This window comes from Aptenodytes patagonicus, chromosome 1 (assembly GCF_965638725.1).
Source record: "Aptenodytes patagonicus chromosome 1, bAptPat1.pri.cur, whole genome shotgun sequence".
NCBI lineage: Eukaryota > Metazoa > Chordata > Aves > Sphenisciformes > Spheniscidae > Aptenodytes > Aptenodytes patagonicus.
In genome coordinates, this window is record NC_134949.1 from 43,065,895 (window position 1) to 43,081,164 (window position 15,270).

The 15,270-nt window shown below is 44.9% G+C and overlaps 1 protein-coding gene across 1 annotated transcript in view; it reads left to right on the forward strand.

Annotated features, from left to right (window-relative positions):
* Nucleotides 1-14,275: 14,275 nt before the first annotated feature.
* Nucleotides 14,276-15,270, forward strand: part of ZDHHC17 (zDHHC palmitoyltransferase 17) — a 78,588-nt gene continuing 77,593 nt past the window's right edge. Inside the window, exon 1 of the mRNA XM_076333325.1 lies at nt 14,276-14,365. Within this exon, the coding sequence (XP_076189440.1) occupies nt 14,303-14,365 (63 nt within the window). The 5' untranslated portion in view covers nt 14,276-14,302. The remainder of the gene's footprint in view (nt 14,366-15,270) is intronic.

The window sequence follows — 15,270 nt, forward strand, 5'->3', positions numbered from 1 at the left end:
GCCTGTTTTAACGGTTTCTTTGTCTGTCATTTTCTCTCTTTTCTCCAAAGCTTTACTGACTCATACTCTTTCCTTGCTATTCAAGGGTCTTTTTCTGGTTTCTCATACGCCCCCCACCCCCTGTAGTCCACCCCTTCATTTTGCACCTTGTCTTAGTCTGTTCCTCTTTTTGTTTCTCAGCCTATTTATTGAGACTGCTGCCAACTTAAGACAGGGCTACTGGCAGAGGACAGGACCTGGCTTGGCTCCATAGATGAGCTCTTCAAGGACCGAACAATTTGGGAAGTCAGTAGGCTTCAGTAATCTGCACTACGCCCTTGGAGACAGTGTTGAGGTTCATTAGTGTCTAATGCAATAAGCACAAACACAGAGTGATAACGTGTCACTGGAGCAAAAGGGAAGACCAGATTCAGATCTCAGAGCATTGACTGATGGAAGTCTTAAGTAATTCCATTGATATTCATGGAATCATACTGGCTACATCAGTGCTTGCAAAGATAGATACCCACTGCTCCTTTCTCGCAGGAGATGGCCCCTGCAAATACAGGACCTGATTCACAGCTATTCTTGCTGAAGTTTTGCATCAGCAGAACTTCACTGATCTCAGTGGAGATAGGCCAAGTTTAGGGATATAAAGGAGACCAGAGATATAGGGATATAAAGGAGTAGTGAACCTAGGCCATATATTTTCTCCGAGTGCTTTCGGAAGTCTTTAGTTGTGTTTTGAGAGTCTCTGCATTTCCATTCAAATTCAATTATTCATGTTCAACAGAACCTGCTCTGGCACTATTGTGCTTTAAAAACTGGAAACTCCTCCAAGGTATAGTACACAAAAAATAAAACCCGCTATTGTCCTTGAAGGGAACACTACAAGGCTGCTGGTTCTGTTCTTTCAAGCAGACTGGTAGGTTTTTGTCCTATTGTGTCAGTTCATGGTTGCTGAATGTATTCTAAAACATCTCAATTACTTTCTATTTTACGGACATTTTATTACCTCTATAATCTCATGCCTCGTATCCTCAGAGTGTCCTCAGTGCTCTGCCATTGCTAAACAATTATCAGAAGGATGTATTTTCTCCCTGATGGATTCTAAGCTTTTCTTCCAGAGGCTAGATTTTATTGCAGATTTTATGTCAGGACAGTAAAGGCTCATTGTTTCTTCTTAATTTTTCCCACTAGAAGTCAAAAACATAAATACAGAAAGAAGAGCTGGAGTGATAACCCAGGCGAGAGAGAGCGAGCAGTTTTTGAAGTCCAACATTCTCATAAAAATTCATGTTCCTGCTGACCTCCTTCTTGTTGATTCATGGCAGATGATAAACAGAACACCTATCTCTTTTTTCCTCTGCTATGATGCATCAGACAGGCCAGGCTCATCTCTTACACAGCCTCTTCACTGCAGAAGAACAGGCTACAGGACGGCAGATAGTTTTGCAAGCTTTCATATTTTGGCTGTTCTTTCTGCCCATGCCTATTACCTTGTCCTCTTCATATACTGAAAAGCGTCACCCACCTTAGGTGGTCTTAACCCCACAAAATATCACAAATGAAAAAGCATGTTAATGCTGTCCCCAGAACAAGATACTTCAGACCTGTCCATTGTGCTCTGCATTTTCCACAGCAAAAACCCACAAGAACATATTCCCAGCTTTCAAATAAAGGTGTCAAATTCATTAATTAGCTTTCTAATTAATATTGAGTCTAACCTTCCATTCCAGCCTTCACTTTCTGTTCTTAAGACTGTATTTGAAAATGGGGATCCTGAAAATATGGCAGGAAAAAGTTTTCCTTCCTCCAGTCATCGCAGTAGCAGTGTCACAGGTACATGAGACTTCTTAGGAGCATTGCACATGATATATTTCATTCATATAGTGGGTATTTTCAAATAGATATTTTAAGGAATACATGTATTAATGAATTAAATGGACAGCATGTGAAGGAATCGGGCTAGACTTCTCAATTTCAGTATTTGGGAGATGTCCTACCAGCTGGCGGCTATGAAGTAGCCAACTTGCCAAGACTGCAGACTGCTGACGTACTTTGGGATCAAAGGAGAAGATGGAGAACCTGGAAGACAACAACAGTTTGAGAAATTAAATGGCAAGACCATCACAATAGACTTTCTTAACATAATTCCAGTGGGTCCTTACTCAAGCATGTAAGAGGGTAGCATTAAGTTTTTCATTAAAAGGCTAATCACGACAATGATTTTTCTGATTTTGGTGAAAAAATGTTGGTTTTATGTCTGCAAAAGTCCCACAATTTGAAGCTATTGCTACCAAGTTTATTTTATTGATTGATTCTGTCATTCTGAACGCCTTCTTCCCTGTGCATTTGACAAGCACGTGAAATACCACTACTAAACAAATGCACGTGAATTCAAGCCAGCATCCTTTTGCACAAATGTATTATCTTCAGAAGCACCTACGTTCTTTTGGAGCCAGGGCAATTTTTAAAAATGGCACTCAGAGGAGTGAGAGGGTGGAGTGATATCCCTCCCCAGGGGAGCGCCACGGGCAGTAGCCTCTGTTGGGGTGACTCACACACTCTCCCATCCTAACACAGTGCCCATTGAGCTGATGTCTGCATGGTGCAACACCTTTCACAGGCAGGATGTAGGGTCCTTCCCACCAGCCAGAGAAACTGGCTTTTATCTACTTGGGGTGCATGGGAGAAGATGGGCCAGCTCCTCCATTAACCATCTATCTCCCCAGTAAAACGCTGAGAGGCTTCATTCTTGCCAGGTAACAAATTTGAGAAGGAGATAAATTTTCATGGTCAATAGTAAAATATTTCATGTTTCCAATTCACTGGGGTTTTTTTCCACCCAGTTTCTTGCAAGGGTTGGCAACTGCCTACTTCCCAACTCTGGTAGCTGCCTGCATGTAGGAAAACCCGTGTCTTGGTAAGAAAGAAGCTCACAACCATATGTTTGAAGTGCTCAGGTCTGATGAGAGCTAGCCTTCAGCTCTAGATGACCACAGGTATGTTGTGGGTCTTCCAGTATCGCTTCTTTTAAAGAGTAACACAGTTGCAGCTAGCTCCATTCGCTGTATTTTGCATGTCTCCTCTGCCTTCTGTCTGGATCTACCCAGGGTTTAAGATAAGAACCGAACATTTGCAAAGGGCAAACTATGGGCACTGAGTGAGTTTCCAACCAAACAGCACAGTGCTTATACAACGTGGCTTGCTATGAGTTGTGCTTCTGTGTGGCGACTCTGCATTTAAGTGTCTGAAGTCCCTTCATTTTCTCCTTTATACTGAAGACCTGTTTTGATTTGTTGTCTCTCTCCTGTAAAACCAATACTGTAAAAGTCCTTGGAGCTTGGTTCTGACGTGCATCTCTGACCACGTGCGCAGCTGGCTCTGCGTGGTCCCGTCCCTGAGCTGGTTTTGCATGAACCGGCTCTGCTAATCCCGGAGCTGGGAGCCTCAGGGTATTATCCAGCTTGCATCTGCAGAAGTGCCGCTCGGTTGCTCCTTCTGCCACTCAAACAACACAGCGGCTCCGTGCCGCACCAGAGGGATGCTCGAGCTCAGGTCAGCTCATGCCGGGGCTCTCTGCGCTCTGCTCCATCCCGCAGAGCACCACCTGTGCCTTCTTGCCACAGTAACGGATGGAGAAGCTTTTAGGCATTTTTGTTGGGTTTGGTTCTCTTTTTTTTTCCTTTATCATTGTGTGAGAGTGTGAGAGGCAGAACCCAACTTTGTGATGACTGATAATTGTCTGCAGAAGGTGCAGATTATCATTTAGACTGTGTGTATCTATTTTTTGGTCTGCTTCAGTAGACTACCTTGGGCAGGAATGGTAGGACAATATTTGCCATACAATGTGAGGGAAAAGGAATCATGAAGTGAGAAGAGAGGATTTTATAGTTCTATTCAGTAAATCAGGGCCCTGAGGGCACCACCAGCCCTGACTGTCCCTGACCACTCCTCTGCGCTTCCCCCACCTTGCCCACAGCCCAGGACCCCATGTCAGCCCCCCCAGGCCGTCAGCCCCTGCCCCAGCGATGCCACAGCAGGGTCGGTCTCGAGCTCCCCACAGCTCTGCCCTTCCTGTCCCGTTGCCATCCCCAGGGAGGTCCCCGATGCCAGGGCTGGGCTGCCCAGTTGTCCCCCGGTGCCCCCCGGCTGTCCTGCTCCCCTGGCCCACCAGGTGCCCAGGCGGCAGCAGCTCTGCTCCTTTGCCTGGAGCTGTGGGGCACGGTGCTAGGAAGAATTACTGGGTTAAAAACTGAGAACGCCAGAGGTGGGCTGTCAGGAAAAATTAAGACATTCATAAGAAACTAAGCATATGGCTACTAGGTCTGTATCACGTTTCATTTCACCTTCACGGAATTACCCCCTCTCCCTCTGAGACTGGCAGGGACTGGGTTAGTGTTACACAGGGGAGCTCACATCTACGCAACAGCCAGAATATTCTCAGTTGCAATATGCTGACCTGCAACTTCGCAGATGAAATTGATTCTTTTTGCTGTCAGCCCCCTCCTTCTCTATTAAAATTCAATTTTATGGTGCAGCATTCCCTATGGACATGTTTTGTCATTTGTTTCCAAGACATGCTGGAAGCACGTATGTGCTTCTAGTAAATGCTGAAACCTAAGAGAAATAGCTTATAAATTAGCAGCAGCAGGCTACAGTATAATAAACTGCTTCCTTTTTTGTTACCATATAACATGTGACCATTTGTACCAGTTTTAAAGCCCAGCTATATTCTCATCTATTCTGTGTGCCGAATCTTTTAGTTCCACTGTACTAAAGTGTGAGCGAGCCTTTTTTTCTTTTTTTTCTAGGACCGCTAAAAGCGTCAGCAGTAAATGAAGCCCAAGGTGACCAAAGTCCTGATCCTGCAATTTCCCAAGTGTTGCCACTTCCCATTACCATCAAGATGTGCGGTTAGAGCACTGTGAAATCTCTCAAGTTGTGGCACTTTTGAGAACAGGGGCTGAAAGAGTCTTGAACTTTGCAGCAATTCAAGGGAAGTCTGTCTCATCAAGCTGTAGGAATCATTGATGCTAATTTGACTGTGCTACCTCAGCATATGAAGGGAGGTAACACAGTCATTGCATTGAAAATATCTTAGGATCGAGAGACTTTTTTTTTTTCAGAAAAGAATCATGAAAGAGGGTTAAATCATCTGCCTGTTTCTGGAATTATCTACATTCCCCACGTTTTGTAATGTTTCTGATCAGGCATGGTTTTTGATTTTCATCTGCAAGCTCAGAAAGGCAGACTTGGAATCATGCATCTATAGATTTCCACCCTCTCCTAACCCAGATCTTTGCACAGCAGATTAGAGCTGTGTAACAGGGCTGTCAGCTTTAATGTGACAGCTCAGTTCTCCTGCGTTTATTCTAAAAATGATGCCACTGGTTCATTTCCTACAGCTCCTAGACTTGATTATACTGGCTATACACCTCCTGTACATTTTGAAGTCTTTAGTGATTCCCAAGCACACCATCTAAATGTACAACTTTCTGAACCCCAGTTTTCTTTTTTTAAAAGAATTAAAATTTAATCATGCAGCATGATGTTTAACATTTTGTACTGAATATTAACGATGCATGTTTGCAGTTCAGATTGGCCATTTTCATCTAAGCCTCCTGAATGTTTGCTGTATTTTGCTTACTTTTTAATTATTATTTTAAAGCCTAATTGTGAGGATTATTTCTTCATTTAGTAGCTTCAGTATTCTGGCAGTCATTATATGAATCTCATGAAGGAAATCCAACCCTAAAACCTTGTTCATTTTTTCCCCAACTGTACCAATGAGTCAGTAAAAGAGATTGCTGCTTCCTACGTATCCTTGCTTAGTCAAGGACAGATAACTGTTGGTGCTACCACCCTTTCCCCTTCAAGCACAGCCTAGTTTATATCAGCACCTATGCAAAGAGTACTTGCCTGTGTGTAATGATTATTAATTCATCATAAATTCAGCAAAAACCCAAATAAGATGGTAATTTGTGCAACATTTTCCATCACAATTTCAAAAGCTTATCATGAGTGGCGTTGGCTTAAATTGTCTGTCCTTAATTCCAATAATAAATCTAAAATACCTGCATAGCATGATTAAATACTTCAAACAGCCAATTGTTTTCTACAAAAAAACCCATAGAGAAATAAAACATCTCCCACGAAAAGCAAATGGTCAGCCCTGAAGTGGTTAGGCAGTTGGACTAGATGATAGTTGTAGGTCCCTTCCAGCTGAACTATTCTATTCTATTCTATTCTATTCTATTCTATTCTATTCTATTCTATTCTATTCCATTCCATTCCATTCCATTCCATTCCATTCTAAATATCAGAAGCTTTCTGGTTTTAACCTTTCATTTTCTTTCTTACTGCTTTTGATAAAAGTTTCCTTGTATATTTTGTTCCTGTGCTATTCCTTTTTTCTCCTCTTGCACAAACGCAAACAACCTCTCATGCTCAATGGACGGGCAGGTCCACCTCTGGCAATATGCTGTCCCTGACAATGGTCTCTAGATACCCACTATCGTGACGGTAATGACTACAGCTCCTGAAGAGGATTATAACACAAAGTATTCTATGATCATCCTATTTATAAGAGTGCCTTATTATTGTATGTTTGGGTATCACTTTAATCACTGAAAATTATTTGAGTCCAGCTAACAAATTTTTGTTTATAAAGGTGAAGAGTGTTAATCTATCATGCTCCTCTGAGCTTGATTCAGAACTGAGCAGGGAAAATATTTACTTCATTTAATATAAAGTACCAAAAAATAATTCGTTTACTGGCTTTCATCCAAAGCTGGTAACTTAAACTCCTAACTGCGATTTTTTCCTTATTTTATCATTCAGCCCACTTCAACCTCAATTCCTGAGGAGGCAATATTTCCATAAAAAGACACCACAGTTGAATATTTATTGCTTCATTCTCATTAAAACCTTTTTAAAGTAGTGGAATAGCTATTAATTTTATTTTATTGGTTTGTTATTGGTTTTCCGTTTGGCAGTGAGCTCCTACCTCAGCAGCTGCCTGTGCTTCAAAAATCCATTCTTTGGACATGTTCTGCACCTTCTCCAGAGGCAGCTGGAATAATCAGCCCAACGGATGCAAAGAGAGGTCTGGGAGAACAAATGGACAATGAAAAACAAAAATAGGAAGAAAAAAGTTCATAAAGTGTAATCCAGTCCTCAGTTTCGAGTCTGTTCATCTTCCCTTACGAGTATCGAGCATGATCCAGCATCAGCTGTTGCGCAGGGCTGCATCACAGCAGTCCCAGGTTTGCCCCAAAGAATGAGCTCAGGCAGACGTGTTAGCAGAACAAAAAGTGGTGTGTGTGGCACGTTCCTGGATATGGCAATGAAAGAGCTCTAGGGGAAAACTCGAAAGAGACTAACAGACTCAGCTAAGCTAAAAAATATTTTAGTAGACCTAGTAGATATATTCAGTGTAAGTAGAGAGAACATTAAGTAATAGCAACTTTGACTGCGATGAACAAAGAAAGGAGAGATGGTGCTTTGGCATTAAAGATAGCAGCAAAGCCATCCATGAGTATGATATGGTATCAAGATCAGATATTCAAAACACGATGAGTGGGAAATAGAAGCGCACCATCTTAAAGGAAAAAAAGTGGGCATAAAAAGTCAAGTTAGATAAAACCACTCGTTTTCTGTACTTTTAATTCTATGAAGCAGTGCAGAATTTGTCAGCACGTGGAATTGCATCAGCAAAGGTAATCACCTAGGGAAATAATATGATTGCTTTATGTCATTGAAGGGCTATACGTATTTGCTGCTAGTAAGATTACTTAGGCAGAAAAGAAATACTCAATAAAATGATGGAACCACCAAAAACCTAAAAGCAAGGGTGCTATGCTTAATAGCAGCCTACATTTAGTGCTCACCTCTCTGACTGTGTTCAAATACTAAATTTGAATTAAAATTAAATAAAATAAATAAATAAATAAATAAATTAAATTAAATTCCATTAAAAAACTATATGAAAGAACAGAAAGTGACTGAAAGAAGCTATCCAGAAAGAGATGTTGTATTCACTGGCTGAATTTCTTACTGTTGTGAAATCCCAACATTAATTAAGCCATTTAGGATTCCACAAGCACAACTTTTTTTTTAAAATACATGTTTAGCATCTTGCAGTTTGTCACTGTTTTCTATATATGCTTATTTCATCAGCATTATATTTTAATAACTTTATGGGAAAAGCTCCCTGCATGTAATTTAATGTAAAGGTTTGGGGTCCAATTACACTTTGGAAAAATACCTGTAGAAAAGGCTCCCTTTAAATGAAATAGGTGACATCTTTCACCACTGCAAGGGCATCTCCAGCTTCCAATAGCCAAATGGAGAGTTTGTTCACCCTAGGAAAGTGAGTGTGAAATAGCATGAATATTTTATTTTTCTGATGCTTCTTATCAGACATCATCCGTGGGCCTCTTTTAAGACTAGCAGCCTCCTGGAGTGTTTCCAAGGGAGCAAGAGGCTGTGTAGAGAAAGAGCAGACTTCCTTGGACAGATTCGTCCTGTTCCATACTAATAGTCCTGCAAAATACCTGTCATCTGCAGACCAGTAGACAGTATTATGGCTTGCTACCCCATCAGAAGAAGCTTGCACCCCCCACCCCCCCACCCCCGATTTACTCAGGAGGACTGGGGAAGAAGGCGGCTTTCCCTTTTAGTACCCCTGTCCATGCTGTGTACACTCCAAATTACAGTGGTTGAGGGAGCACCCAGACATCGGACAATAGTTCAGCTGGGATTTCTCCACCATTTTTTCCCCGGTTCTAGGAGGATCGCTGGTACTGTACGGTATCTAAAACTGCCTGGCATGATATACAGCAGTATTTGAGAAATAGTGAAGGATGGTACAAATATACACCGTGTCTGACATTTCACAACAATGTAAGTCAAGATGACCACCACCGAAATTCAGAAACGCATCACTATAAGACTGGTGTAAAAGAGCACCGTCAGGCGCTCTGACGTGACCCACAGAAACAAACTGCCTAATGCAGCCACCGTGGCTATTCCTCTTCACCGGCTGTGCAGAGAAGAGGACACAGCCTGACTGTGCTCAGTAGTGAGGCAAATCACATCACCCACTGCTCTCTTGCACTAACAGCGCTGACTGACGTGCGGTGGCACGTTACAGTCACACAGTCAAGTTGCTGCTGTCCCCAGCCATCCTGGCTGACAGATGCTGCCACCTCCGAGTAAGGACACCCGATCCCCTCATGAATCCTCTCCTGAACCGCCATGGCTTTCAGCCCAGGATGCTGAAGACTCGCGTTGCCTTAGAAGAGAGGGCTGAAGCCTGCAGCCGTTCGGGATCTGACCCACAGCGAGATCTGACGGCTCTGCCTTCCAGGATAGCGACCCCTCTCAAGAGGGTGAGGCAAACGGTTGGGAGCAAAACCAGGTTTAGTCACTCAGGTTTTATTCATGTCCACACAACTGTCAGAGCCCTGAAATATTATCACAGAAGCAGCGACTGCAGCTGCAGGAGGCACTGTATTGACCAAATTCACTATCTTTGATTTCTGGTATCAATGCTGCATATTTAATATTCTCCTAATGTGCTTGCTTTGAGAGCATTTTCAGCTGGATTATATTTTTAAAGACAAATTCCATGGAGCTGTTTGGGCAGAATGACGCAAAATAAACTGTCCCCATTTTCCCACCACCTGTGGCTTTCACTGAGGAGAAACGACTTGGATTGTCCTCATAAAAACTGGTTCTAATCTGACTTTAGGTATCACCCCCTGCCCAGCATAGGGGAAGAGCCTTTTGTCATCAGTTTAAATATGTTTCTCTAAGTTGTTAAACTGTGCATTTTGGGGCATCCCAGCCTATCTTAACCATAAGAAGGTATGAAAGGAAACCCAGTAATGGTGCCATGATCCCGTCTCAGCTACAGTCATATACAATAAAGACACCTCTCTTCAAATAGAAAAATGGTCATACCAACGTAGTTTTTTCTCCACAGTTTTGTTCACATTGGATGGAAAAAGGTCATTTGTGAACCTCTCCCCATTACTGAAGGCGGCTCACTAGTTTCACCTGAATTTTCCCTCTGGTTGTTTCCTGATATGCTGAGAGAAGATCTAGTGAGTAAGTTTCTAAAAATGCTGAGGGCCTACGGCATGGGATTAAAATTAAATTACTGAAGCAAGTTTCGCTGTTGCTGCTAGGCTTGCCTTCCAATAGCCAAACCAGAAATGGGAGACGTTGATGGAAGTGCAGTATACGAGGTGTGCTGTCATAGCTTAGGGAGTGAGCTTCAACCAGGCAGATGTTAGGACAATGAAAAGATGCTGGCCCCCACAAAGAAGAAAAACCTACACAGCTGGTAAAGGAGGGTATGTTTCTGAGCCCAGTGCATACTTAAACACTCAGGAATATGGTAATGCTGCAGTAGTCTGCCCCATGCAGAAACATGTTGTGGAAATGCTTCCAAGAACCCGTGGCAGGAACAGACTGGAAGGGAGGCCTCCTGGGGGGTTTCAGTCGCCCAAACTCACAGGCTTTCCGTCACCCAAACTGGTCCAAACTGTGTGAGAACCGGGCGCTCTCCATCTAGGAGTGAATGCAGAGAGAAAGCATAGGCTTGGATAAACCCAAGCAGAATGACACAGTTTATATGCTCATTTTGGTATACGTATTTAGATGGGATGGGTGTCATTTCCCATACAGAAAACACAAGGCTCAAACAGTAACGTGACTAGAAAATGCAGTGTAGATAGCAAATAATAAAGGTAATTACTCATAGCCCCTCTGCAAACATACTCAGAGAACAGGAACATGATATGGCTTCCCCAGATATTTTAGCCCCTGACAGTGAAGCTAGTTTTTTGGGTGACTGTGCAAGGGAAAATTTCAGAGACGCCTCAGTATGGTGCCAAATCCAACTCACGATGTATTAATTAGAATAGGATTAATGAAAACTATGTATGAAAAGTGAAGGACAAACACAGCTCTTCTGAAGATATTCATTCTTGTAGGGTTAGGTAGGGTATTTTTGACTCAGCACCTATTTTTGTACTAAGACATTCCAATATTTTCACTTTAAGTTTTGGCCTGCCATGAGAGCAAATACTTAGCTTTAATTACAATGTTTAGTTGCCGAGGTAAACATTGTTTACTCGCACTTTTCGTTGTTTTAAGTAGTAACACCAGAATACAAAACTACTACTAAGACATGTATGTTAAATGTTTTTTATTTCACTGTCACATTTCACAGTTTAGTGGAAGACAGGAGCTAAAATAGCTGCACAGTCATCCCTAGTACTGAACCATGTGTATGGATGTGTATTCTATAAATACGACTTGTCTCTGCCAAAGGGTTTTTTTTTCCCAATAGTTTGTTAGAAAAGGTAAAATTCATGCTGCAGAATAGAGAATCGTAAGACTTTGTGCTACTTACTTCCCAGTTAAGCTGTGTTTTGGTTTACCTGAAAATTAAAAGGTGTCCAGACCTTGTGACCTTTTTCACGGTGGTTAACATAAAGCAAAACAAAGGCAAGAAAATCTGTGTGTCTGTGGTATTGGTGAATTGTGTTTTCCTTTTGTCAGACTAGAATCTAAAATAATTTTCTAGTGCATGCGGTATTTAGCCAGTATTATAGACCTGTCCCTATTGCATGCCTAGTAAGTAGCACTGGATAAAACCTCTTTGGTCAATATGGAAAAAGCTTCACGGATCAGCTACTGACCATTCAATGCAACCATGCAGAAGAGCATTTTGTGCCATTGATCAACAATAATTCCTGGCATTTACAAGGCATCTTTAATCTGAAAGCCTTAAATTGCTCGGCAACGATAATAAATTCTCAGAGTACCCCTCCGAATTAGATGACATAGTATTTGATTTACAAATGAGCAAAGCAAAACACAGAGGAGTAAGAGAATTGTTCAAGGTCAGATAGTGAATTTTTGCCAGAGCCCAGAAAAACATCTAACCTTACAGCCTTTTAGATTTGTGGAAAATAGGTGTAAACTTTGTTACCGAAGCAGACTGTGAGGTTTGTATCTGCTGCTCGCTTACTCTGCACAGATGTTAACCTGTCTGTAATGACAACGTAAGACAGTGAAGAACCATGTTTCCAAGCAATCGTGTTACAGATTAGGAGAGGACAGGGAACGCTTCAAGCGTGGAAAACTTGTTTAACTTCTGAATCAGTGCTAGCTTGTGAATGAAGAGCTCTAATGCAGACACCTTAGCACGCTCCCGTGTTCTAGTTCTGCTGTTACCTGGTGGCAAAAGGGACGCTCAGTTCTGAAGGAGGATATAATAGGCTGCACACGAACTATATACACAGATGAGACCTCAAGTTTAATGGCAAAAATTCTCTGTACAGATGTCTCCGAGAACAGAACTGGTTTCAAAATGTGTAGACCTGTGAAGAACAGGATATAAATACCTAGACAGATGTCAGGGTATGCATTTACAATCCAGTTCAGAGCCATGGGATGGAGACTTTAGACTTGCAAGGAAGAATAATCTGCATAGTAAAAATACTATAAAGATTTTTGGTTATCACCCTTACTTTTATTATAAATACGAGTGAAGAACTGTTGTGATTGATAGGATTTCTATTTCTGAGGTTTGTGGGGGATTGAAAACCCTCTTCTTCAGGCAAATCAGATTGCAAATTATATCTAAGCCCTGGCACATTTAATAATATACACAGTTAAAAAAAGATCCTCTCCTGTATACTCTGTGTCTTGTTCTGCTCTTTTAGCACTTCAGTACCTTATGGTTTCAAGTCTGTGCTTCTAGACCTGTTTCACACCCCCAGTTTCTAAATCCTATGTCATTCTTCCTCTTGACCATTTTAAATTTAAATATATTTATAGAGCAAAAAGATATTTATGGTTTAACATTTTAATAATGCTGTAGTCAGATTTTATTAAAGCTTCTCTGTTACATTTCGTATGAGATAGATAGGAAAGAGTAATGAAGAGAATACCATTGTGGGGTTTTAGGCTTATGAGCTTAATGTATTACAACAAAATGTATTACCTAAAGGTCCCTTTCTCACAAAGGCAAATGAGAGCATCATAGATACGACAATATAAAGCAGCAGTCAAACCAGCGATAACATTCTGTAATCGCAAAAACATTTTTTTATAAAAATGTAATTCATAAAAAAAAGTTTGAAATAAAGAGCTTTAGGATTCCTACTCTTGGCTGCATGCGTATGACACAGCTTGTAAGAACAGAAATGACAAACTAAACAGACCAAACCTATTTTCCCGCGCAATGTAATTTGCCCCCCGAATCCGCAGCAGATAGCTTGGCCATCTGGACGGTGTGTGTGACAGGATGCGAGAAATCACCGGTTCAGCGGGGTACAAATGGTTGGAAGGAATCCCTTCCAGACGTCCTCGGAACTGTTAGGGGGCTTCAAACATTCCTGCAGCTGAGAGCGAAAACCTTACAAAAACTCTCTTGATTTCTCCCCATGCTCTCTTTGCTACCTAGTAGGCACGAAGAGAACTTCCACAGAAAACTGGACAGACATTGCTTAGTCTGGAACCAAACCAACATTAAATGTACTGCGCAGCTCTCCTTTTGCTCTCATTCCAAATTGTAACAAACTTAATTAAGCTGAAGTATCTCCCAAAACCTAAATTATACTAAATATTCATTTCAGGAGCGCTGATACCGATATCTCCAAAAAGTAAGATGCTCCTCCAGACAACAAAGTTGCTAGCAAAAAATTTGCTTTCTCTTCGGTTGGCGGCTGCCTGCCTCAGAGCAGCCGCCCTCGGGCCCCGAGAAGCCTGCAGGTCCCGGGCCCCGGCCGGCTGTGGGGAGGCAGGTGGGCAAGCGGGCAGAGAATCAGAGAGCCCTCCCCTGCAGATCTGGCAAAACGGCCCTGAGCCTGCCGGGGAGAGGAGGGCGGCCGCCCTGCCGAGCCAGCTATCCGCCAGCTGCGGCCCTCTGCTTTGAAATCCGCCCGCAGACTCACCCCCAGGCGGCTGCCGGGGCTCCGAGGCCCGTTAGCGCCCGCTGCGCCGCCGGCCGGCGCTCCCAGCGGAGGCGGCTCCCCGGCGCCGCCCTCGCCGAAGCCGCCGGGGAGCGACCGGCCTCCAGCAGCGGGCGGCGGAGGCGCTGACGGGGCGGCCGGGAGCGGAGGAGGCGGGCTCCTCCCCGGGTGCCCTCAGCGGGGCCCGAGCCGCCCCAGGGCTGCGCGCCCTCCCTTCGCCGGGGGCGCCGGGGGGCGGTGCGCGAGCGCGGGGCGGTGGGGGGGAGGCGCGGCGGGAGCGCGCGCATTACCCGGCATGCAGCGGGCGGCGGGCTCGCACCAAGATGGCGGCGCCTCTGGAGGAGTATGAGAAAGAAGCGGGTTGCGTCCCCATCCTGCACCCGGAGGTGAGGGCACCCCACCGGGCGGCGGCGGCGCGCGGGCTCGGGGCGCGTCCGGGCGGCGCCCCGCCGCGGAAGGGGGGGCGGGCGGGCGGGCGAGGTGAGGTGGGCGAGCGAGCGGGCGGGCGGGCGGGGTGCGCGGAGGGCGGGAGGCGCGCCGGCGCTGCCGGCCTGGGTGTGCGCGGCGGCGGCGGCAGCAGCAGCAGCGGGCTGGGGTGGGCAGGGCTGGGCCGAGCCGAGCCGAGGCGCGGCAGGGAGGCGGCCAGGCGGGAGGAGGATGCGGGTGCCGGTGGCGCGGAGGAGGGCAGGGTCCGCCGCGGGCAGTCCCCGGCGGCGGCGGTCCCGCCCGGCACCGGGCCGGGGGGTGAGGCGGGCGGCAGGGGCCCGCCTGCCCCCTCGGCCCGCCGCGACCCAGCCGCTCCTCCGCAGGCAGAGCCGCTCCAGAGCGGTGCCGCGGCACCAGCGTCCCTGAGCAGCGGCGCTCGGTGCCCGGCCGGGCTCGGCGTCCGCCCCCGCCGTCCCGGGCGTCTGCGGCCCGGCAGCCCGGGGGGAAGCGGTTCGGGGGAGGAGGAATAAATGTTTGTTTCCTCTTGCGTTTTGGTGGCACTGGCCTGCGGGTCGCCTGCAGGTCGGGCCTGGTCCGATCTAGCCCGGCGCTCCCTGGGTGGCGTGGGGTTTATTTTGAAAGCAAGCGGTCTGTCTTTTCCAATGTGTTGGCCGGGCGGTGGGAGGAATGTGTACAGGTAACATGTAGAGGTCGTTTCGTGTCATATTTTTACCCTTCTTTTGTGCCACCCACCTTTGTCAACAGCATGAGTGCATTCTTGAGGACTAGTATGATTGTTTTGAAATGTATTTCAAACAGTTTAGAGAACCTTTTACGTGTGGACTTGTCGCCTGATACATTAAGG